Genomic DNA, 26,947 nt, shown 5'->3' with positions numbered 1-26,947 from the left:
TTACGCACTCTCTCTAACTCGCACACACACATACACACACACACGTACATACATACACACACACATACACATACACATACACATACACATACACATACACACACACATACACATACACATACACATACACATACACATACACATACACATACACATACACATACACATACAAATACACATACACATACACATACACATACACATACACATACACATACACATACACATACACATACACATACACATACACATACACATACACATACACATACACATACACATACACATACACATACACATACACATACACATACACATACACATACACATACACATACACATACACATACACATACACATACACATACACATACACATACACATACACATACACATACACATACACATACACATACACATACACATACACATACACATACACATACACATACACATACACATACACATACACATACACATACACATACACATACACATACACATACACATACACATACACATACACATACACATACACATACACATACACATACACATACACATACACATACACATACACATACACATACACATACACATACACATACACATACACATACACATACACATACACATACACATACACATACACATACACATACACATACACATACACATACACATACACATACACATACACATACACATACACATATACATACACATACACATACACACACACACTTACACACAAACCCATACACAAACATCATCAAATAATAACTATAAATTAAGATGATAAGATACAAAAACTATGTACAATTCTAAGTTACCTACATTATTATTGCTTATTTATATCTTTGATAAGTCTCACTTATACCTTATAATTAACTATTACAATGTATCAAGAACGAAAGAGACTGGCCCCCCCAACACAGGGTATCCTAGTGGGGGAGCTAGGGATCTTAGTTTTAGTAACTTGTACTTTTTTGAATCTAATAAAAAAAAAAAGAAATTTAAGAATAATAATTCCGAAGATCCTACAATCCGAGTAGTGCCCATGAACAGTATCTTGATACTTTAATGGAATTCCATATGATAGATTTACTCTATTATGATTACAAAAATCCTTCACCAGTAATGTCATGCTTAGTATGGACATGGTCACCCTACAATTCAGTAGTAGTACGATGCGGCTAAACGTGGGCCGCCGTATTGAAGAACGTATTGAAATGACAATGCGGCTAAACGTTGATACGCCGCATTACAAAGCGGCCCTGTGTTGTAATGCGGCCAGCCTACCTATCTAAAAAAAACAATCCCGAAAATCAAAAACCCTTTTTTATATCCACCCTCTATAGGGCCACAGAGTTTTAATGTCACTAGCTTTTACTACATTTTCCCACGAGCTTCGCTTTGCCTTACAAGGCTATCTATAAATTAATCCTGGTTGTAAGAGTCTGGACTCTGGACTGGAACTCGAACTGGCCCTGGGGCCAACGCCAATGAAGGAGTAACAACAAATCCATCCACACTTTTTTTTACAAGTATGATGTCTAAAGTATTTCATTATAAGTACATAATATACCTATTATACTTACATATTCGCAGGAGACGCGGTATTCGGCAGCGTGGTGGTGGCGCCGTGCGTGGTGGGCGTGTGGCGCGGCGCGTGGGGGCTCATGGACCGCAGCCCCCGCGCCTTCCCCTTCGCGCAGAGCTTCCTCGTCGGCATCGTCATACACGTGTGCTTCGCTTTAGGCAGGTCGGTCTGGGAGGGATACTTAGTACTGTAACTGCCAGTTTCAATACTCTATCAATCGATAGGCACAAAGTCGTATGATAGTAAGCCCCATGCACGGAGCCACCACTATACTGCCGAACACTGCTCAAAGTTGACAGTTAGCCCCTTCTCCCACTACGCGAATCTCAAGCGACACGACTGGAACGCAATCTTTGGTCGCATATATTTGACCGTTTTGACCGTTGAAGACCCGATTTTATAGGCGATCATGGGTTGCGTGTTGCGTCGCAGTTGCGCGTCGCTTAAGATTCGCGTAGTAGGAGAAGGGGCTAACTGTCACCTGTGACCAGTATTCGGCAGCGTGGTGGTGGCGCCGTGCGTGGTGGGCGTGTGGCGCGGCGCGTGGGGGCTCATGGACCGCAGCCCCCGCGCCTTCCCCTTCGCGCAGAGCTTCCTCGTCGGCATCGTCATACACGTGTGCTTCGCTCTGGGCAGGTGGGTCTGGGAGTGATACTTAGTATTGTAACTGCCAGTTTCAATACTCTATCTATCGATAGGTACAAAGTCGTATGATACTGTAAACCCAACGCACGGCGCCACCACCACGCTGCCGAACACTGGTCACAGGTGACAGTTATCCCTTCTCCCACTACGCGAATCTCGGCTCATGGACCGCAGCCCGCGCGCCTTCCCCTTCGCGCAGAGCTTCCTCGTGGGCATCGTCGTACACGTGTGCTTCGCTCTGGGCAGGTGGGTCTGGGATGCTACAGAAATTCTAACGTGGCAGACTATAAAGTCTGTTATTTAATCACAGATACAAATTCTGAACGGTTCATCAACAGTCAATTGTCCCGCCGATAAAAAAAACAGATTTTAGGTAATGTCAGAGATGGTATGATATTCACTTTGGCAATAATTATGCAAGGCAGCCTGTCAGCTCCCGAAAGCTCGATATCGCGTCGCGCGAGACATAGGTACCTACTTAATAATACCTAAGTAAATTAGGGGTTACCAATAGTGCCTCAATGCTATGATTTGAGGATCTAGAAATAAATTGGAAATGAAAATGCCATTTACATTATATGGAAATAAATAAACGTAAGGATAATACCGTTGATTGGAAAGGCAGAATGATAAGCGTAACGAAGCTATACAAGGGGATGTTAATAATAAATAAGTACTATAATAGGGCGTTTTACTGCCTTTACCAGCGGGGGCCGATCCGGGAATAAAACCAGCTAAATGTAGACGGTAATAGAAAAAAAGAAAGTTGTGATTTTACAACTTTTGTGTTTTTGTACCAATCGAAATAAAAGGAATGCCATGTCTATCTATTCTGAAAAACTGAATAGTATATGTATTTGGCAACTAGATTGTATTTATTTATAACTGTTGGATAATTACTTATTTATTTTTAAATTTTGTTTCTACCTACGCACTAATCTTAGCTGGAACAAGCTCTTAATTGCTATTAACAGTGCTAATGACTTTAACTGTTATATTAATCATTACATATATTACCCAACTAGACGACTATACTGGTTTAATGATGTTGAGAAAAAATAAACCTAGCCTAAACGTTAAAAGACTGCCAAGACAGACCTGTAATAAAATTAATTTACTTCAGACTACAGTAAGTAACTACCTACTGCCTAAGTACTCTCAATATATACATATAGAGTATTAACCACAAACAGTCCAACAGATAATAGAGAAAAACTCTTATATTAGAAAACAATTTAAATCGTCATCATCATCACAACCCATCATGTCCCTACAGCTGGTGCACGGGTCTCCTTCCAACGAAGAAAGGGTTTTTAGGGGCACAATTTAAATACTTACATGTATAATTATTATACGAAGTTTTCCGGTCCAGAATGCACCTTCCATGCACCCTTAGTTAAAGATCTTTCCCTGATCTCCCCCAGGCCGTACCTGCTAGCCAGCTCTGTGAGCGCGTGGCGGCGGTCGGGCGGCAAAAAAAATACTTCAGACTACAGTAACTAAACTATAGAGTAGTAACTGTTAAACAGTCCATAAGATCAGCAGAGAGGAAAACTCTTATTTATTAGAAAATTTAAGTTTTCCGGTCCGGAATGTACCCTTCGCTTACCTTTTGCTGATACTGATCCTTTTTCTCCCCAGGCCATACCTCCTAGCGCGATCTGTCGGCGCATGGCGGCACGACAGCGGCGCAGGGCGCTGGCTGCGGGAGCGGCTGCTGTCCCGGGTCTACCACTACGTGTTCACGCTGGGCTGCATCCTGCACTGGCGCGGGGGGTGGGGGCTGTTTGACATGCTCGTGGTGACTGCTCTGCCGGATGCGACTGATGTGCACAGGTTAGTAGCTTGATAGTTGCGGTGGTACTCTGTAATTGTATAATTAAAACCTTGTATACTTTATTTATTAAAACCTTATAGAAGTAGTTATATACAGGGTGGCCCAAAGAGTGACGTCCAAAGGAAAATGTTTGATTCCTTAGGTCAAGGGGTAGCCAAATCACCCCCATGTATGTTCAGCAATTTTTAGTAGTTTAGGAGTTATGATTTTTTTAACTAATTTTCTACGAAAATCGACCTCAGTGGATCAATTATGTTTTATTATTTTTTTGGATAACTTATTTAAATATTTTTTTATTTTTGTGTCATTCTCTTAAGTTGTTCTTTTAACCATAAAAGTTTCAGCTTCCTAGCTGTAATGTAAGTTAGTTATTTTTATATCGAAAGTTCAAATTATATCATCGAGCTAGACTGCTCTGAATTTTCAACTTGAAATTAAAAATTGAAATAGTTATTCTCATGGTCCCTTATTAATTTTAAAAACTCCGCAAGGTTCCAAAATTACATAAAAATAAAAATAAACTATTGCTTAATGGGGTATTATTTCCAGAAAACAGCCTTCAAAGGTACGTGGGTGGAAAATACCTAATTAGTAAATTGTTTCAGAAAGTTTAAAGATTCCTGTTAGGTCATTACTAAGGACTAATTAAGTTAGAAAATGTATCAAATTAAAGGGAAAATAAAATTATTTACTATTTTTTTTTTATTTTAGTTGCATGTTTGAATGAAAATTCTTAGTATAATGTTTTAGTGTGAGTTGTAAGATTAATGCGATAATTGTATTATTAACACGTTCACGGACAATTGATGATTGGAAAATATTTTGATATGACACCTACAAATCCCATACATTTTATCGTTCCGCCTTGAAACGTATTGCCATATTGCACTATATTTTATTAACGTAATGTGACAGTTACGGCCATAGACGGTATCGTCTACAAGCGGTTCGCCACATCATGCAAATCCAATAACGCGTATAGTGACATCTACGGCTACAGGCGTTACCGCCAGATATTTTCTAGGTCCGAATCCTGTGCAAAAAGTTTTGTACGTTTTCCAGACCTCGGCTTATCAATTTTACATGCCATTTACAAAAAATAAAGCTGATATACTAAGAGTATACAAAGAGGGTACATCGACAAAAACACAATTATTCTCGTTTCTCATTACACTTATATACTCGCTTTTCTATGTTCTATTTAAATAATTCTAGTAATTAAATCTAATAGTTAGGTATCCTATATGCAAATTAGTATAATGTTTATCGATTTATAATTTATTTACCTCGTAATTTGCCACAAAAATTACCAACCCATCAAACGTTCTACCTAACTTGCGCGACGCGCGCGTCGTGACACTAAACTTCTGGAAGGTTATTTGTATTGGTAACGGTTACGGCTACAGGCGGTATGTCACTATAAACTTCACTTATGTGTGTGCAAAAGAACCCCCTATAACTTGTTTGTTACGACACCTAGAAACAAATGAATTAGCACAATACGTCACTAAACCATATATCCTCTATCAAGACTATGGAAATGAAACGGCTGTTGACGGTTCGTCCGTTCTAACCAATATAAGTTGGACGGCCAGGGGCGCATAGTCCTGTTGCAAGGACATTTAATTACGGCTCTCGACGGATTGTCCGTGAACGTGTTAACAATAAGTACATAGACTCAAATAATTATTTGACACATTTACTCATAATAAATTTTCAAAATGGCGACCTCCCAAATCAATACACAGCCTACATCTACGCAAGAAATTTTGTTTAAGTTGCCTAAACGCTTCTCTGTTTCCTCTAACGACATTTCCGGCCTCTCCAATTCGCTGTCTTAGCTGCTCCTCATTTACCGATTCTCGGGCGTAAGCTATGTCTTTGTAATAACCCCAAATAAAAAAATCAATCGGATTTAGGTCAGGCGATCGTGAAGGCCATCTGATTGGACCGTTTCGTCCGATCCACCTGTTGGGATACGTTTCATTTAAATGATTACGCACTTGTGCTGAGTAGTGGCATGGTGCACCGTCATTTTGGAAAACTATGTGTCTTCGAAAAGCGAGGTTGACTTCCTCCAATAATAAGGGAAGATCATTTTCGAGAAACAATTTGTACGTCTCTCCATTCAGCCTCGGCGGCAATTCGAACGGCCCGATCATTTCGTGGCTTTCTTTCAAGTCACGGATTATTATTATTACGAGTATGTGTTGAAGTAGTTTGTAAACTCAACTAATGGTTTTGTTTTCTATTGTCTATCGTAGATTATGTCAATAGAAAAGTCACTTTTTACTTTCGTGTAACCTCTGCTCTGCTACCGAAAACTAATTACAATAAATATTCATCACCTTTATCCATTGGTTTTACTACTAAAACCCAACAGTATGAACTACACGTTGGCCGAATATGCAGAAATGCATTATTTTTATGGAGTTGCTCAAGGCAACGGCCATGAAGCGGCAAGACTTTATCAGGAGCAACTTCAACGCCGTGGAGGACCGCAGCCTAATAGGTATCCCGACCATCGTGTTTTTATTAATACACACAACACTATGATGGCAGGCCGCATTCCTGGTCGAGAAGGCAGGCGTGAAGGTATCGCAATAGTTGATCCGGGCCGTCGAAACCTCGTATAAGACGTAGTAGCTAAGCACCCTTCGAATAGTACAAGAATAATGGCTCGGAATTTGAACATCCCCAGAACATCAATCCAAAGAATATTGAAAGTCGAAGGGTACCATGCGTATCACATACAACGGGTTCAAGCTCTATTGCCTGCTGATTACCAACAGAGAGTTGATTTTTGCCAGACTATGTTAAGGATGGAGAGAGACGACCCGGGATTTTTTGAAAAAGTTTTGTGGACTGACGAGTCGCGTTTTGAGCGCACAGGAATATTTAATATTCACAACACCCACCACTGGGCAGTAGAGAATCCCCACTTGACCAGAGATACTAGGTTCCAGCATCGCTTTAGCGTCAACATGTGGTCAGGCATACTGAACGGAGAAATGATCGGGCCGTTTGAATTGCCGCCGAGGCTGAATGGAGAGACGTACAAATTGTTTCTCGAAAATGATCTTCCCTTATTATTGGAGGAAGTCAACCTCAATTTTCGAAGACACATACTTTTCCAAAATGACGGTGCACCATGCCACTACGCAGCACAAGTGCGTAATCATTTAAATGAAACGTATCCCAACTGGTGGATCGGACGAAACGGTCCAATCAGATGGCCTTCACGATCGCCTGACCTAAATCCGATTGATTTTTTTATTTGGGGTTATTACAAAGACATAGCTTACGCCCGAGAATCGGTAAATGAGGAGCAGCTAAGACAGCGAATTGGAGAGGCCGGAAATGTCGTTAGAGGAAACAGAGAAGCGTTTAGGCAACTTAAACAAAATTTTTTGCGTAGATGTAGGCTGTGTATTGATTTGGGAGGTCGCCATTTTGAAAATTTATTATGAGTAAATGTGTCAAATAATTATTTGAGTCTATTTACTTATTGTTAATAATACAATTATCGCATTAATCTTACAACTCACACTAAAACATTTTACTAAGAATTTTCATTCAAACATGCAACTAAAATAAAAAAAAATAGTAAATAATTTTATTTTCCCTTTAATTTGATACATTTTCTAACTTAATTAGTCCTTAGTAATGACCTAACAGGAATCTTTAAACTTTCTGAAACAATTTACTAATTAGGTATTTTCCACCCACGTACCTTTGAAGGCTGTTTTCTGGAAATAATACCCCATTAAGCAATAGTTTATTTTTATTTTTATGTAATTTTGGAACCTTGCGGAGTTTTTAAAATTAATAAGGGACCATGAGAATAACTGTTTCAATTTTTAATTTCAAGTTGAAAATTCAGAGCAGTCTAGCTCGATGATATAATTTGAACTTTCGATATCGACGTCACTCTTTGGGCCACCCTGTATATGCATAAAATGTATAAATCACTACACTATTTTATGTTTACATACATAATGTACGTAATCTTATAGTTCTATGAGTATGATTTACAGCTACAAATCTGTAATTGTATACAGATTAGATAGTGGAGTCAATTTCTAAGAATTACTTTATTTGCTTGCGTTAATGGACAACATTTCAAAAAACTAAAGCTGCTATAAATCGAAAACCATTTAGAGATTTAGCTCTAAAGGTCACAAAAAAAATGTTTTTGTATTTTTTGGATGTATCATTTTTGAGAAAATCATAAAATAGTAAAAAGTGCTGATGACGTCATGCATCAGGTGCGATGCATTTTGAAGATCAAAGCCTATAGATTTAAAAACAAAGTAAATGTCACTTTCATTTTTGATTGACGTTGACGTTTTATCGAGACGTTGTTGTTTATTTGGGTCATTTTCATTAATTCTATTCTGACACTTTCTGACTATTTTTTTTATTTATTATTAAGAGATGACCTCTATATAATATGTCCCAGAGCATGCCACCGCCTACACAGCTGAAAAAATGCTTCTGATTATTTTTTTACATGATAAGTACCTACTTTCCATTATTAGAAATATCGAGGTCATTTGAAAATGACCCATTTGTTGGTTGGCATGTAAACAAAGTTTAAATGTCACTTGTCAGTGTCATTTATGTTTTTTTCGAGACTCAGGCAATAGACAAAAATAAAAATTGAGGCTAATATGTGACGTCACTTCCGGTTTTAAAATAATTAACTTTAAAGTTAAAAATAACATGCAAAAACTTATGTATATACAAAATAAAAAAATACGGGTCCACTATTTTTCTATAAACTTTCCGAATAACTAATAAAAATATAGGGTAAAGAAAATGAAATGTTGTCCATTACTCTCTTTTTTTTCTTCATAATATTTTGAGTTGAAATGTAACCAGTGTAAACTGATTTAGTTTATTTAATTAAGTAGGTACCTACCTACCTACTTACTTATAGGAATATACAATTTCAGACTGTAGCGCTACTTTGAAAAGACCTATGTCTATGTCCTATGTCTTTTATGCCACAGGTAGCCATTGTCCAGGCATTTTGAAACACGCCCTTAACCTACCCTCTTGTTTACAGGCCGGTGCTGATAGCCTTCCTGGTGACAGTTCTGCTGCTGGCAGCCGCGGCGCTGCGGGCCGCGAGGAACGTGCTGGCCGCGCCGTACTTCGTGGTCACCGACGGCAAGGAGGCCACCTACAGCTTCACCACGCGCTGGAGGAAGGAGGTACGTGTCTTGGCCTAGTGCGTGTCTTGGAGGGCAATGGTGATTGGATGTATGTCGTGTGGGTTGGGCTGGTGGTGAGGGCAACGGTTTTTGGGTCTCTAGCGGATCGTAAAGTTTTTATTTGAGTTTTTTTGTAAGGCTGCGTTTCCATTGACGCGGAGCTGGGCGGAGCGGTGCTTAGCGGTGCATGAATTGTCCAATCACTATGCTCGAAATCTCCGCTCTGCTTCAATGGAAACAGCACGAGCGGAGCGGGGCAGAGCTGAACGGTTATTCATATAAAATAAGCGAGGTGATGCGGAGCGGAGGACAGCGGGGCGGTGTGGAGCGGAGGACAGGGCGGTGCGTTGCGGAGGGTAGCTAGGTATATTTATATTAGTAATTAGTACTTGGGTCATTATTGTTAATGTGATGTAAAATAGAGCAGGAAATACATACATAGAATTAACATTTTTTATTTGCAGAACAGAACGAAACTCTCTCACTCTCGAAACTAAGGTAGCAAAGGTCGCGCAAAGTAATTAGAGCGCTAGCGCTGTTGTAGCTAGGTCGCAATTCGAACGTTTCCTATCAGGGAGACAAACTGAGCGCAAGATTGCGCAACTCCAAAGTTTGCTCTGTTCCGCTCCGCACCGCACCGCCCCGCTCCGCTCCTCTCCGCTCTGCTTCAGTGGAAACACTCACCACTTTTCACCGCTATTCTCCGCTCATCTCCGCACAGCTCCGCGTCAATGGAAACGCAGCCTAAACATGTTTGCGACAAGATCTCGAATGAATCCATTGTACAATCCACATAAATTAAGTAAGTAAACATAATTAACAATTGCATATCTATAGGTATATAGGTAGGTAGACGATAGTGTAAAAGTACCTAGGTATACCAAAATACAATACAATTATGATAAGAAAGCTGTTTGTTCAACTAACGTCATTTTGGTGAGTACGGCGCCGCTATAAAGAGCGGAGTGCAGCGAGCGTGGCGCTATTTGTGCGTCCCTCGGACAGCGATGTACTGGAGCCACCCCCGCAGCGGCTGGAGACTCTGCGCCAACAAAAACAAACGCTACATCAAGAAAAAGAAACCTTTCCTTAAGAGACCGGTCTAGTCGCCGGCATCTGTGGAACACACACTGTTCGAAGATCGAAGAATCTACGGAGCGGCTGTAACTTTCCACGCGAGTGTCTCGCGCGGCGCGGCGCGGCGGTGCGCCACTCGGGACGCGCGCTCGACGCGGGAACGCGCAATCATAATCCAATTATTAGTGGAGTTTGCTAGCATTAGCCTCGCGTATCGCATTCAGCCGCCGACGGCCGACATGCGCGGGAGTACAGCGGGCCTGGCCGACACGCTGGCGGGGGGCGGGCGCGCGCGCGCCGCCGCGCTGCAGCTGGCCGACGTGCTGTTTGCCAGCCTGGTGGTGGCGCCGGCCGTGGTGGCCTACTGGAAGAGCACGTGGACGCTGATGGACCTGTACGTGCTGCCGGAGCACGCGGTGTGGAGCGCGGGCGCGTGCGCGGCGGCGGGGCTGGCGGTGGAGGTGGCCACGTGCGCGGCGCAGGGCTGGCTGGCGCGGCGGCTGCGGCCGGAGCTGGGCGCGTGGTACTACGTGCTGTCGCGGGTGTACACGCTGGCGGCGGGCGCGGCGTGCGTGGGCGCGTGGCGCGGCGTGTGGAACCTGCTGAACGAGTGCACGGGGTCGAGCGCGCGCACGCTGTGGTCCACGACGTGCGCGGCGGCGCTGTCCCTGGCGGCGCTGCGCGCGCTGCGCAACATCTGCGCCGCGCCCTTCGCCGTCGCCATCGACTCGCCGCAGGACTACTTCGACGTGCCCACCATGTTCAGAACGGTAACTCTCTTTATTTGAATGCAAATACTTTCGCTCTATAAACATTAAGTTAGCTGTTAGGTATATCCGAAACACACACACGAGCATACTCAACAAGTCAACACAGCATAAACCATGATCATTCATAGAAGTTTGAAGAACAATGTGAACAAGTATAGTATGCACAATGCACATTATTTAAAATTCCAGTCAATAAGGTGCAAATATCTAGGTATCTTGAAGATAATAAGATTACGTTGCCTAGCAAGTACCTAAAGTCACGTCTTTCAATGTTTTTTGTTAGGCACATAATATGTAACCGTATAACATCGTCCCATCAGCTTGTTATGTAGTCTGTATAAGCTCTTCTCGTCATGCCTGCAACAACGGATAAATAGCTCGATAGACGCATACCAACCGATAGAACAAGCTGGCTTTAGAAGCGGTTTCTCGACAATAGACCACATACACGTAGTTGAACAGGTAATCGAGAAATACAAAGAGTTCAACCGACCATTATATCTAACTTTTGTCGACTACACCAAGGCTTTTGATACTATCTCACATAGCTCAATATGGACGGCTCTTGAAAAATGCGAAATAGAACATACTTACATAAACATCATAAAAGATTCATACTGCACCAGCGTGAGTAGAGTTAAGACGGAAACTACGGGCCCTGAAATCCCTATACAAAGAGGAGTGAAACAAGGAGATCCCATCTCCCCGAAACTTTTCATAACAGTGCTGGAAAAAATGATTTTCGAGAATCTAAGATGGAAGGATGAAGACGTGGGCATAAAAATTGGAAAAAGACGTCTCAGCCACCTCCGTTTTGCAGACGATATAGTTCTTCTATCAGAGAATCACGCAGAAATGGAATACATGACACATTCTCTACACCTAGCTAGTAAAGAAATAGGACTTGAAATGAATCTACAAAAAACAAAGATTATGACGAACTCTACCAGACGTCCTATTACGATTGAGGGCAATAATCTTGAATACGTGGAGTCCTACATATATCTAGGAAAACAAATTTCTTTTAGCGAGAAAAGCAACATTGAAGAAGTTAACAGGAGAATATCCAACACTTGGAACAGATACTGGTCGCTCGCTGAAATATTTAAAAGTCAAATGTCACTGCGACTGAAAAAGACAGTAATGGACTCGTGTATCCTCCCTTGCTTAACTTACGGAGCACAGACATGGGTATTTACTAAACAAGTGATGCAAGCCATTCGATCATGTCAAAGAGCCATGGAACGCAGCATGGTTGGAGTCAGAAAGATTCAAAAAATACCTAGCGCCAAAATCAGAAATCAAACCAAGGTAATAGACTTCCTAGAACATGCCTTAAGGCTAAAATGGAAATGGGCAGGACATATCTCAAGACTTACGGACAACAGATGGACAAAAGAAATAACACAATGGTGCGGTCCATGTGGTAAAAGGAAGCGAGGAAGACCTTACCAGCGCTGGGCTGATGACATCAGACAAGTGGCTGGAGACGCATGGATGACGACAGCGCTAGACAGAAGCGAATGGCATAATCTGGAAGAGGCCTTCACCCAGAAAGGGGTTCTCATCAGGCATAAATAAGTAGTAATTTTAATTAAAAACAAATTATAAATGTAAATATCGGATATGTAATTAATTAATATAATATAGTGATTTTAAATACCTTGAATGGAATACTGCATGCTTTAAATTAATTAATTAATACAATTTATAATTCAATTTATTTAAGAGTAAAATAATAAATTACAATAAGTACTTAAATCAATAATTTTTTAAATGTTTGTTAAATATCATTTTTTCTGCATGATAATAGCATAAGTTTCTTTTGGTGAGAAATACAAGGCTTTTTTTTTTTTTTTTTATTATAACATATAGCAAAAACCTCAGGAAAAAGTGTAAGTATGCACCATGCACCTCATGTTTCATTTACAAACTTTAGCTTTACATGTGTAATTAGAGGAAAATAAATTATCCTATAATTTCATGAGGTCAAGACACTAAAAGCTGAAATGAAAAGGTTTATAGGTTCAAAAGGGAAATTAAATGTTTACGTTTAGTACCGAGGAGCTAATTAAATAACAATGGGAGTTGCTCGGCCGCTTTCATGGGAGTGCTACGACGCGCTACGAATTTCGTAGAAAAGCCTACGATTCTCGTAGCACGCTCGTAGCACTTTTTAGGAAAATTCATATTTTTTTATTTTTTGTGTACTAAAATTCATAATAATTTAGGGCGGAGGAGTTAATTATTGAGTGATACTTAGCATTATACACAGATATACACTCGCGTACAGTGAAATAGCAACAAATTACTCCTAAACGGAAACCTTAACGACGCCGTCTGTGCAGCATTTAACAGCGCATCAGAATATTACCAAATAAAAACGAAAATATAGTGTGTTAATTTTTTTTAATAAATTGAACTGTTGTTTTTTTTACTGTGGAACTTTTTCATTGCTCGCGAGTCGCGAGTGAGTCGCGAATATTTCACTGCATGTTTTCTAACCATCGAATCGAATATCATTTCATAATAATAATGTAGTTATGTTGAATTTGTATAATGTAGGTAGCCTGATGACATGATGACATGATTTCAGGATAACAATAACGTAATAAATAAGGTGGCCTACTGGCAGAATAGATGAGTAGATGTCGACCGAAGTACCTAGGTATGAGGTATTAATCACATTAACCAATAATTAGGTACAATTTTTTGGTCTGCAATGGGCAGAATATTTTTATTAAGTTCGGTCATAGATTTTATATGTTAATATTATTTTATACCCTACAAAAAGTAGTCACTGCCTGTTCTACCATGTATTTATGGTGCACTGACGCTAATCCCTTTCCACTTTAGACAAACCCTAGAAAAGCTCTAGTATTTGTCACCGATATGTTAAGAAGAAGAAACAGGATGGTAGAAGACATACCTAGTTTATATCAATACAACATACCCTTGTTATGTATCGCCATCAAAAAAGTTATAACACTATACTCAAGTCTCCAAAAAGTGCCGTTTATAAATAGATGTAACGATGTAATACTTATACAAATGGTTTATTTTGTGGTAATTACGTGCTCTAACCATGCTCTAACCCTGTCGTTTAAAATCATTTAATGTCTTAAACGAAGCGTCCGTAGTCGAGCGGGCCTCAGTGATCGTAACTGATCGCTGAGGTCAAGCAACCACTGACACGGTCAGCCATTGGATGGGTGACCAATTTCAAGTGGTGCTTTTCTGGACGCTTCCGTGCTTCGGACGGCACGTTAAGGCTCAGCGCACACCAAGAGCAGAGCAGAGCAGAGCATATTGTGAAATCATTGAAAAATTAATCTTATCATAATTCCATACATTTCAAAATTGAATACACGTCCCAACTTGATGCTCGACCATGCTCGAGCTTTCTAGTAAATGTTCGAGTATGCGTTCTACATTTTGCTCGACCATGCGCGAGCATTTTGCAGTTCGGTGTGCGCTGACGCTAAGCCGTGGGTCCCGGTTGCTGCTTCGGTAGCAGTCGTTAAGCCTAGTCAGAGGCCTTCGGGCGGCTTGAAAACATCTGACAGTCGGGTTGCCCACTTACCCGACAACTCTCTCAGCACAAGCTTGCTTGTGTTGGGGTCCACCAACCCGCACTTGGCCAGCGTGGTGGACTAGGCCTAAACCCTTCCTTCATTGGAAGGAGACCCGTGCCCCAGCAGTGGGGACGTAATGGGTCGTGATGATGATGAATGTCTTAAACAGCGATTTTCTTTGTAACCTAAAGTGACGAACATCCCACAAAGTCTATGTAAGATGTACCTCGCCACTCGCCAGTATTAAGCAACCTTTATTTACCTCCAGTTTCTCACCAACCAAATATCACTCAACATCTTTTCTCCCCCTGTGGGGGAGAAAGCAATGTGAGCAGCCATTTTCTTACCTACAAAACATCACTCAATATTCTTTCCCCCCCACAGAGCAGCCGTGACCTGGCTCAATACGCGCTGGACTGCATCTTCTCGGTGGCGGTGGTGGGGTCGCTGGTGGTGTTCGTGTGGCGCGGCTCCTGGGCGCTGCTCGACATCTACCTGTTCCCGGACGACCTCGCCAAGTCCTACTGGACCTCGCTCGTGAGTCACGCTTTTGTTTTATTGCTAAGTTGTCCATAGCACACAGGCAGACGGACAAAGAGTATATACGCGCTTCCAACGCGCGTATAACTTAAACACGCTTTTTTTATTCACTTAAGGCTGATTTTACAGTCTGAGCAATATATTTGTTGATGTTACTTTCTAACACATACATTTAAACAGTATCAGAATTATTCAACAGATAACTTTTATCAGAGTATTGATCGTCGTACCTAAAGGACAAGTATGACTTTTTACACAGTACAATCAACTACTATTTTTACGCTGAAACTATTGGAGTTAACTGTTATCATAGACTAATGCTATTATGTAAGGACTTATTTTTTGTCGATCTTGCGAGGTAGGCGTTTATTTATGAAAATCTAATAACATTAGGATCGAACACTTTTATGTAACTAAAGTTAACCAATGAAAATTGTCTCCGTAAATTTTGTGGTATACGTAAAAAAATGTACATACCTAATTGATAAGCGGTTAACCTACGTACCTAATAGTGCGCTGTACCTACTGTTTTTTCGCACATTTGATGACGTGATGTGACTGAATCTCCTATGAGCTACACACAACCATACTCATAGCTCATACACTTGTATAAACCCGCGTATAAACAATCTTGATTAGATGATTAGATTCACAGAATCCCAAGTAAGAACATCAGCAAACACAAGCGACAACATATTAAACAGTATATTATGCATAGTGGAGGAGGTACTTGTAAGTACTCACTTCGTAATCTGCCCGTGACCGATAAATAGGCCAGTGCAGTCACAACAACCTACAACTTTGAAGTCGATAGACTTAGCAATAGTTCTTCGAGGTTTTTCTCTAACATTCTGTCTCGTAGCTGAATGCTTGCTGTTCGAAGTGAATTAAAGAGATGCGCGTTGTGATCCGCCATCGGCCCTGACGTTATTGAATAATTAGGGATGTACGTATGCTTATTCAAGCATTTGATGCGTACTGACTTGCTCTATCTATTTGCAATGAATACTTTTACCCACTTATGGCAAATTTGTAAGAGGAAACTAACGGTAACTAAGAGGTAACTTTTTTGGACCCTGGCCTCAGGCTCCTTTCTGTGTAACAGACTTGAGGAAACCTACCTAAGCATATAGATACGCCTACTAAATCAGCTAATCACTGCATTCCATACCCAAGTTGCGCTTTACTTCACGTTCACAGGTGTAAAACTGACCGTGAATAGCTGTATGACGAATCATGTTATCAAAAATCAAAATCAAAAAAAAATCAAAAATTGTTTATTGCTTCTACAAATTTTCTTACCAACTAGAAGTTGAAGCCTCCTTTTAGACATTAATAAACGTCTGTGCCAGGAGACTCCGCTCTTCCTATAAACATTAAACTTTAACAATTTTTGGAAGCATGCAAAAAAATAATAATAATAATAATTTAATTATAATTAAAATTTAAATTAAAGCGATTAGAGAATTAATAATCAATTTCATTTTCGAACATGTGTGAGTATGTGTGTGTGTGTGTGTGTGTGTGTGTGTGTGTGTGTGTGTGTGTGTGCTTGTGCGTGTGTGTGATGTGTGCGTGTGTTAGGTGAACTGAATATTAGAATTTATGTGTTTTATGATAAAAGATCCTCTATCTCTGTATAGTTGAGTTTATCTATCCACTCACTTACAGAGATTTTACATTCCCTGTATGTTTTGTCGACAATATCTAACTGTTTGTGAAATGTGTTATACAGTTGGGCAGCTATGTTATGTAATATCTAAACTGATAATTAGTTAGTTCATTGCATTACGTAGTTTATCAATAATCCCATCAGCTGTAGTGTGACCCATTTGAATATGTTTTTGCATATGGGTCATAGTTGCGTGTTTAGTATTGAGTCGGTGAACGATCAGACAATTGGCGCTTCCTCTATGTCCAGCCGCGGCGGCCGCTCCGGGCTAGATTACCAGCGAGGTGGAATTTTGACAGGACTCTTTGTAAGATGCTTTGTGAGTAATGGGTGTAAGAACCTTGTCCTGGCCTTTCAAGGTTCATTCCTAAATGGGCTCGTGTAGGAGTATAATGGGAGCTAGCGAGATGGAGCTCTTTGTCGTGCATGGAGGTATTTTGGTTACAATCGTCAAATCGTACATAAACGTGTCTGAGTAATCGTCACTGCTCGATTCGTTATTTTTCGATTTCAGTGTAGGAGAACAGTCTACGCTGCTCCCGTAGTTTTCATTTTAAATAGAACAAAACATAGTGAATTACAATCATAAATTCGATATGATAACCCTTTTTTTGTTTCGATAAAATTTTAATTTTGATCTGGATGAATTATGATGACTCGTGTATATATGATCTCTCAAACTAGATACTATCGAACTCGCTACGAAGTAATTTTACTACGTAGGAGTAAAAGTTTACATCCGTTTAATAGCAGCTACATTTATTGTATAGCTTAGGTATAAGCTAACTAATTAACGATCAAAGAATCTATGTATATACGATTATACACTTCTTAATCTTAGATACAGCAGTGCCACGTGACATTGAGCGGTCAATTACTAAACCCGACGCGGACGTCCAGGAATACCCGGCAGAGTGGGTAAATGCACCGGCCATTTACAGAATCAGCCCCTCAAGTAGCCTAAATTAACCCATAAATAGACAGAAGCTGATGACTTCTCCCGGCCCCACGCTTCGGGTAATTTATCGGTACATTTTTTTCGGAAAACATGACGAAACAACGTAATGTTAACAAAGATAGGTATCCTCCGACTCCGACGCAATTACTTAGACTTTTGCCTATAAAAAAACGTATGTCTATCTACGTTTCGTTTACCTACTCGTGTAAATTGTGGAGTAAACCTCACTTTCAGTTAATTACTTACCAAACACCTCGTCTATAATTACTGTTCATTGTAAAAGTCATCTTGATTGTAATTTTTTTCTAAACTGTTGATTAAACAAATAAAATCATAATTACGAAGTACTTAATAAAAACCTCAGTACTTTTACAATTTTTTTGTTTGCCAACAGAAGTAGTAGGTACTATATAAAGATGATTACAGGATTAGTATCCACGTGACTACACCAGTAACCTTAAGATAAGTACCTACCCGAAGTTTAAAACCCCCGACATTGATAAGAAAAGAGATCATAACTCATAAACTCATAACATTTGAACAGATAAATAGATTTTCATAAAACCTATGTAGATAAGGAAAATTCTCAGTGAATGAATTAACTGCAAAGAAATGGCTGAAACACCAAATATAAAAATTAAAAAAACGTAGTAAGAGCCGTAAAAGAGCCTTTCTAAAATTGATTAGATAAAAGTTATAAACAATCAAAGTAGACAATGAAGCATATCCCTAATGCGAGGGTAATTAATATAAACTAGATATTTACTTAGTTGCGTATAATTCCATTTTTAGTTCAACGACAAGCACGGATGTTTCCATCTTTCCATACTAGTACAAATATGCACTATAATTAGCTTGTTTGCTAATAATAACTTTAAGTCGCTGGAATTAAGGTTGGTTTTTCGTTTTATTGGAGTAATATAGCGGTTATAAATATTGTGAGATAAGGAAGTGTTGTTTGTGTGTCTCAGCTGGCGCCGCGCCGGCACTTCGACTGTTTGCGATACAACTGACAATATTAATTACCTGATTTCTGGTGTGAAAGAGAAATGGAAATATTTAATAAACAGTTTAGAAACAATAACAATGCCTCTTATAGGAAATTTAATTAAGATAAACTCTGGCGCTTGCTACGCTCGCCGCTACGAAAACGCTACGAGATTTTTTTCGTAGCGTAGTCGGAAGTTTCTGTGATTCGATTAAGTTCCCGTGTAATTTTGAATTGTGATGCTCTACTCTCATAGACCTTAGATGTAATTACAGTAATTAGTAAATTACATGTATACTTAAGCTTTTATAGGCTACGGTTTAGGCTAAGTTAAAATTGTGTGAAGGTAAATTTTATAGAATCACTCCGCACTCTATCATATTTTAACTTTTTCAAGACCGTATGACCACGGTATGACAGAGGATATTGTTACATGATGCGAATGACCCTATAGGTATAATGAGAAGGCTAGTAAAAAAAACTTCTAATGCTAAAGTATAATCTCTTCACCACCAGATCGCCGTCTACGTCCTAGTAGCAATCACCTTGGCTAGGTAGAAAAAGTCTAATAAGCAATTCTAAAGTATAATCTCTCCAACCACCAGATCGGCGGCTACGTGCTAGTAGCAATCACCTTCCTACTCCAAGCTCCGCTGCGCTGGGCGGCGGCGCGGCTGCACGGGGCGGCGCGGCTGCTGCTGGCGGACCTCTACCACCTGCTGTCCTTCCTCGCCACCGTCAACGTGTGGCGCAGCGTGTGGGGGCTGCTCGACCTCTATCTGTATCCTGGTATGTGTTTTAAGGTGTTGGTGATAGAAGCTATAGGTACCTAGTCGGCTAGAGACACCGTGGTGAAAGGGTCAGAAGATTAGGTGTCACTGAATACCCAGGGGAGGAATAGTTGATACGTCACTTCGGGAGGCTCCTTTTTTGGGCTTCTTTGCATAAATATATTACAAGATAATGTCTAGGGCACCCTGTAAACAGTCAGTGGCTAATACTTTAACCAAATTCAAATGCAAATGTTTTAATCAACGTAAAATTTTACAATCGCATATTTGTCGATAGTCATATTATTACTCTACCACCATTTCACAAAGGCTCCGTCATGAACACAACAGTGACAAATCCAAGCCCAGCTCTAGTATTTATTATCACCGACACGATATCAATAATATTATTTTGATTTAATTTCCCTCACTGGTTTTCAACTCAATGCCTTAAATTTTACCAGCTTCTGTATATGCATCATCGAATCTAACGAACCCTCTCTCATGACAGAGACCCCGCGGCTGAGCAACTGGCTGACGCACATCGGCAGCATGGGCCTGCTGATGGCGTTGAACTGCTCCAACTCGACCCTCGTGCGGGGAGTCTACATCGACGCGGAGGAGCCGGCGGGCGAGTGCGTGGTGTTCCCGTGCCACTACCTGCGCCTGTTCTTCCACAAGGAGCGCACCAAGAGACGACACAAGCGAGCCCTCGCCGCCGCCGCCGCCGCCGCCGCAAAACAACCCGAAGACGCCTCGCTCACCCCACTACAACTGCCCGTCATAGAGGAAAAAGTATAACATAAAATCTTGGCTGTGTTGTGAGCATTCCATTTTGTACGTTCAATGTTTTGCCGATATGATAGCTACCAGTGACGCCGGCAGGAGTCAGACTTTAGTGATAAGTTCGCTGTGAAGAATACAATTTTGAATGTAGATATTTAAGTAAATGGATAGTGTGCCTTTATTGATGATACGAGTAATGTATGTGTATGCGTAAGCATAAGTGATTTGTGCAAATACCTACCGTGATAGAACTGGAATGTATATTTTTGGAACTTATGATTTTCATACCGATTTGAATTCGTTCGTATAACAGTCATTCGCCTTGTGTCTTTATTAGAAATATTGCTGTAATAAACTGGTGATCTACTCGTATACGCATAAGTAAGCGAACGAACGCTTTACATTGTTTTGAACAAACGCACTTGCTTGTATATAGGTACGAGTGTATGATCAAAAATTGACTTGTGAAGTAATTTTTAATATTTATTCAGTATTCAGAAATGTATCTACCTATACATGATGATCTGATTATTTTACTTCCTTACTGTATCTGTATGTAGATACGACGACTCATTTATTTTGATTTAAGTTTTTACTTACAGTTTTGATTGTCAATTGTTAGGTCCCAAAAGGTTTTCTACATTTCAACACCCAAATGTTCATTTTTAACCTCTGTTAATATAATATGAATAATACTGCGGTATGTATAAATAACAGTGGGTATTAAATTACCCAAACCCCCGAAACTACATAGGAACTAAGAAAACAGTATTAAAAAGAAACTAAAATGAGACCACTTATTTTTAAATATTAAGGATAAGTATACCAATAAAAGTAGTAGTTTTAAGAAAAGATTTATAAATATATATATCTGTAAGTATAGCATAAAAGAAGGTACGATGAAGTTTTTAAAACTCAATTTGATAAAGCTAGAACGACGAAAAAGGGTTAATTCCCGTCCAAAAAATTTAAATACCATACTGACTGCAGATCTATGATTCATTGATCCTATGTAAAACCGTTATTTAAAAAACTAAACACCTTATAATGTATTTAAGTACATTCCTGATAGATCCTTGATGATCCCTTTTGATGTATATGAGATGTTAATGTTATTCAATAACTAGTCATTTTGAGTAAAAACGAAAACTGTTAAAGTACCTTTTAAATGTATTTTATATAAATTCTACTATTGTAGATACTGTTGTAAGCTGTTGTGAGATTACCGTTGAATAAATTTACTTTATTTTAATTGTGTTCATTTACTTATTTTTTACTGAAACACTTTATTTTTATATGATAGAGATAGAAACAACTACAAACCTTAAACATATTCACAGAATTTGAGATAAGTAATCTTATTTTGACCCCTTAAAAATAGATTTGAATGTAAACTAATTCATATTAGAAACTCCTAGAAGGAAAGTTATGTAGTTTGTCAAACATATCGAGGGTGATTGTCCTTTATGGATATCTACAGGGAAACTGATTTCGTTCACAAGGTCTCTATCACAGTGGCATTGGGTTCAAAATTATTTGCTCTGGCTATAATTGAATGTGGTTACAGCTGAGGCGTTATCATCTGGTGTTTATTAATAGGTAAATATAATTATGTGCAATATAATTTATTGTATGTGACAAATACTTAGGTACTTACATTTATGTAAGTTTACTTATACGTCTAAGTACGATTTATTTGTCAATAATTACGAAGTGATTGCGTAGATACTTAACTACATAAAAAGAGATAGGGAGACAGATGTTTATGCTTCAAAATATATTTTATTTCAAACATTACAAAAAACCGGTACAAAATAATAAACATAGCACAAAGTACCAACACGCTAAAAGCTCCTTCTCTATTCCATCCAGCTTATTCTTGGTGACAATTCTGAAGGCACAACATTTAATTTTTTTAGTGTCAAAACTTAAATTTGAAACATGAAAATGTTGAATTTCGTTTAAGTACCAACAAATAATTTTACGTTTTGACATTTATAACATAACTTAAAATTTTGTGTCTTCAGAATCGCTACCATCGAAGGGTTAAGTAAATGCAAGCGATCAGAAGCGTATGCTGAAGGTGTTGTAGTCGAGCCGCGCCAGGTGCTGCCAGTTGGTGAGCTCGCAGCGCTCGATCTTGCAGCCCGGCGACCCCGTCGTCTGCAGCCAGTCGATCCTGGACATACGATGCACATGGCTCATTACTGTAATAATTTAGTAATTAAGTATAGTTGGTTAGTACTTAGTATACTTAATTAACTGATTATACAAGTAATTTCAAAGAGTTAACAGACTGCTGCTTCCTTATTGTCTCAGTAATTAGTAGAAAGGTATCGTAGGATCTCAGCTATCTATGGTGTCTGAATGTATACAGAACGGCTGACTGATTCTGCAATAAATTAATCGCAGATGTTTTATTCATTAGTGCGTTTGTTTCTATACTTAGTGGGTAAATTGCGTTCATAAATATTTCAGCGCTAAGATTAACGTAGAAACCAAGGCCTGGATAGGCATTCTACATACTGATTACCAATTTAAAACCGCCGTTCTACGAGTAACTATTTTTAAACTTAAATGAAAATGCTGTCGCACCTAATAATTGTAAGGTGGGTAAGTACTTATTGTCCATGGATAAGAAGTACAACTATACCTAGGTATATTTAACCTTAATAGCCCTGAATCCACATATACAATATTTTGATGATTGATTAGCGATAATTTTGGCCCTATTCCAGTTTCAGTTTCAAGATTGGAGATTTATAAATAGGTAAGTTACATAATATTATTTAAGCAGGCCCACGGCGCTGCCACATGGAGGGAAAGTCATCATCACAACTCACAACCCACCATGTCTCCACTGGTGGGTCTCGGGTTTTAAGGCATAGTCCACCACGCGGGCCTCGTGGTAGGTACTTACCACTTATAATATTGTAGATAGGCAATTTTACTACCTCTACAGCTACAGGGTGTTGCAAAATTGGTATACTAAGCCGAATCCTACATGTGCATTTTTCGCGAATTTTCAAATTCTGTTTTCAGTTTCGTGCTTAGATATACCATGCTACACATGTAGGTTTCGGCTTAGTATACCCTTTTTGCAACACCCTGTATAAACAGGCCATAATTTAGATTTTAAAAAACATATACAAACTACTTAAGTACATATCACACGCTAACGGGAATAAGAAAAAGGTGCCCTATGTATTTAACGAAGATACTTCTCCTCCACGCTGCATCGCCGTGGTACAACATTTATAAGTAGAAAGTAGAGCTACAATCCTGGGCATGGAAACTATCCAGAGTTGAACTTTATAATATCAGTAGAACTTTCCGTAGCTTCTATGTAAGTACCAAATCTAACCCAAAATGTATTTGTCCTCCTGTAAGTACTTATACGTAATACCTACACATTAGGGTAGATACTAACATGTGGTCGAGCGGCCCCTTGAGCCCCTGCATCTTGCCGACGATGGTGCCGCTCTTGGAGTTCTTCACCCAGCCGCCCAGCCCCAGCATCTCCGCCAGCTCCTTGCAGTACTTTATGAAATTACAGCCTGGAAATATATTAGAATTTTATACATAATAGTAGATAGGAAGGTACCTACGTACGAATACAGATTGTAGCCTGTCTGGTTGTAAATGTAGAGTATAAGGTTAATGATTGTCCTGTCGGTCGTGAAGACAATGTGGATTGTAGGTATACCTTTATGGATAGGTACTGCTATATCGGTATATTCATATCTCTTATCATCGCATGAGGAAATTATTAGCATTAGAGAAGAGGCTAGTTCTCTGCTAGATATTACGGACGGGTAAAACATGACCGCTAGTGGTTCGATGAGGAAGGTGAAGGAATGAATATTGTTGCGCTTTCTTGGAGTGATTTATAAATGCATGATGCTGTAGAATATTATGACATAAACTCTGATTTGATAAGACATACAATACATATATCTTTGACAGTGTAGATTTATTTAACTTTACAACAATTAGGCTACGTAGTAAAAGTAGTAGAGAAATTGTGACACCAACCCATTGACACCGACCCAGTTGCGCGAGCTCAACATCTAATTATAACAGCATTGTTTCAGATCAGCTCTCGATACTAAGCAGCTGTTGATGATGTAAAAGCACTAGTTAGATGCTTGATTTTTTTCTCATACACCCTATGGACTGTTTCCCATAATAGCTGAATGCCTAGGTGGAAAACGGTCGACTTCCCTGAAAGTCTTGAATCATAAAAGCTAGGAAGACCATGTTTACTTAATTTAACTTCGTTTAATTTCATATGTTTAATTACCACCTTTTATGTACCACTCAATTCAATCTTATTCAGCTGATCTATGGGACTATACTGTTGTTTACCAACAGATATTGTCTTACTGCTTGGATATAGCGAACATGGTAGGTCAGTCATGATAAGTCTGGTATCGTCGAAAATAGCTCTATAATAATAATATAATATGTGGGAGAAATCATTGGATAGGTACAGAGGTTCTATGTAAATCTCAATAAAATCTGTGCCGAATACCTAACTACACTACCTCAAATTGAAACAAGTGCCTACTTAAACTTTTTCAGCCGGTGTAATTTCCTGTAACTATAGCTAGGTACATGTAAACTGTAGTTAACAAGGCAATTGTTAAATTAATAGAATTTTGGCTTGGAGGTGGATGAATGGAGGTGGGCAATTTGTACTCGTGCCTGCAAACACTTGTACACAAAAGGATTTATAAATAAATGTCGTTAACAATGACCTCGGTAAATAGACCTTCAGTCCTTTTTGTGATAGGTGGCCTAGCTAACTACCTACGCACAATCTGGCTAGTAGGCACTTAGGTACCTAATCCTAACAGATATCACTAAATATACGTGGGAAAATAAAAACAATGTTAAAAACTAGAAAAACCTTGTTGGAAAATCCCTTTAGATAGGTTAGGTATACACTACACAGTTGTCAAGATTTATTATCTCAGAAGGTTTTCTCTATAGACATTAACTAATCCATCGTATTATTTAGTAGGTTAGGAAGAGTTTAGAGAGTTTTGCAAAGTAAGTATTTTTAAAAGCTAACTCTAATAATGCATACAAGATAACATGCCTACAACATAATTTTACTTACATATTTGGTATTAGAAATCCTGCAACCAGTTCACAATATAGTTAGCCCTACGATAATTCATTGAACCAAAAACAAGAATTAGTAACATTATAATAATTTTAAAATAAAATGGTGAGTTCAAAAAGGCGACCGTGTTTATAGGAACCAGACAATCGTAAGTATATGCATGCTGACATTTACATACGTACCTTGGACTTGACCGAAAACTTCAAACTCAACCGACAGCAACTGATTAGGATCTTGGATAGGATCTTCCGAGCCCATGGCGGCGCGTCGACGAACAAATAATTTCAGCAGCAGAAGTAAATACTAATAATTGTGAGACTTTATTTATCACAGTGAAAGTTAATATTTAATAAAAAGTGACTTTGTTTACAGAGATGCGCTGGCGCGAGTGCCGCCCGCCCAAGTGCCAACGTTACGTTTCAGCCGCCCGCCCAAATTTTCTTGCTATCGTAACTACTACGATAGCTATCGATTCAAGGCCGATCGATAGTAATAGCACTAGAAGTAACTATCACTACGTCGTAACTAAGCTAAGCTCATACAAATACAAATACATACGGAGTATTTGTAGGACTCTCAATATAAACTTGTTTTATGCTTTACTCAAACATTATAAGTAAATCGCCATAAGTAGGTACGTGGGTGGTCTGAAAAGTTTCCGACCTATAGTTATAGTTATAGTTATTGAAAAGGGGAGGGCAACCAGTGCCCATTCGCCACTGCGACCTAAAAGATCTATTGTGACTCCCCTTGCCGAGTCAAATCTCACTATCCAGGCCCAGGTCTTTTATAAACCTGATGATCTTACCTGGAGGGAGAGACCTGACATCTATGGGGGCTAATTTGTAGCCGCCCAAGAATCTGTTTCTCTTGTTTCCGACCTAACATAGATACAAGATTTTTTTTCTTAAAATTTAATTTTATTCTTCTACATAGTCTCTCATATAGTAATTAGGCGGCGCCAAAACTCGGATTTATTGCGCCTAAACTGCGCCAACAGAGCATTGGAAATGTTCATTCGAACACGTCGTTGGTCTGACGTTATCAAACGCGGCAGCCAACGCGCGGACAGCCTTCTCATGCCTAAATCTTGATTTAATATGTGACAAACACGTTCTCTGGACATTTTCATTGCCTCTGCTATCTCTCTCACTTTAATTCGGCGGTCGTCTAACACCATTTGGTGAACTTTAGCGATGTTATCGTCAGTAGTTGCAGTTTTTGGACGTCCCGAACGTTCATCATCTCCGAAGCTCTTACGGCCACGTTTAAATTCGGCTGCCCAAAATTTTACTGTGGTACTCGGGGCATTCCCTTTCAAAAACAAATATTTTAAGACAGCTCGATACTCGATGTTTTCCATTTTCACAGAAATG

At 39.4% G+C, this 26,947-nt stretch overlaps 2 protein-coding genes across 2 annotated transcripts; one reads left to right on the top strand and one right to left on the bottom strand.

Moving 5' to 3' along the window:
• The first annotated feature begins 10,274 nt into the window (after positions 1-10,274).
• Positions 10,275-21,689, top strand: LOC105384196. The gene is made up of 4 exons (XM_011554393.3): positions 10,275-11,151; positions 15,111-15,263; positions 19,490-19,673; positions 20,166-21,689. The coding sequence occupies exons 1-4, from the start codon at positions 10,621-10,623 to the stop codon at positions 20,453-20,455; spliced, it is 1,158 nt and encodes a 385-aa protein (XP_011552695.3). The 5' UTR covers positions 10,275-10,620; the 3' UTR covers positions 20,456-21,689.
• A 524-nt stretch (positions 21,690-22,213) lies between these two features.
• On the bottom strand, positions 22,214-26,109 carry LOC105384735 (acylphosphatase-2). The gene is made up of 3 exons (XM_038119069.2): positions 25,754-26,109; positions 23,871-23,997; positions 22,214-22,619 (listed from the first exon to the last, which is right to left on the bottom strand). The coding sequence occupies exons 1-3, from the start codon at positions 25,827-25,829 to the stop codon at positions 22,505-22,507; spliced, it is 318 nt and encodes a 105-aa protein (XP_037974997.2). The 5' UTR covers positions 25,830-26,109; the 3' UTR covers positions 22,214-22,504.
• Between the last annotated feature and the right edge of the window lie 838 nt (positions 26,110-26,947).

Source organism: Plutella xylostella, chromosome 12 (genome assembly GCF_932276165.1).
Source record: "Plutella xylostella chromosome 12, ilPluXylo3.1, whole genome shotgun sequence".
Classification (NCBI taxonomy): domain Eukaryota; kingdom Metazoa; phylum Arthropoda; class Insecta; order Lepidoptera; family Plutellidae; genus Plutella; species Plutella xylostella.
The sequence above is the reverse complement of the archived record's forward strand: the minus strand, read 5'-3'. Positions and strand labels throughout refer to the sequence as shown.

Bases quoted from the DNA above. Each gene is read 5' to 3' on its own strand.
- LOC105384196 (XM_011554393.3), top strand. From the start codon at position 10,621: ATGCGCGGGAGTACAGCGGGCCTGGCCGACACGCTGGCGGGGGGCGGG. The intron at 11,152-15,110 runs GTAACTCTCTTT...TCCCCCCCACAG, and splicing joins TGCCCACCATGTTCAGAACG to AGCAGCCGTGACCTGGCTCA. The intron at 15,264-19,489 runs GTGAGTCACGCT...TCCAACCACCAG, and splicing joins AGTCCTACTGGACCTCGCTC to ATCGGCGGCTACGTGCTAGT.
- LOC105384735 (XM_038119069.2), bottom strand. From the start codon at position 25,829: ATGGGCTCGGAAGATCCTATCCAAGATCCTAATCAGTTGCTGTCGGTT. The intron at 23,998-25,753 runs GTACGTATGTAA...ATATATTTCCAG, and splicing joins AGTTTTCGGTCAAGTCCAAG to GCTGTAATTTCATAAAGTAC. The intron at 22,620-23,870 runs GTTAGTATCTAC...TCGTATGTCCAG, and splicing joins AAGGGGCCGCTCGACCACAT to GATCGACTGGCTGCAGACGA.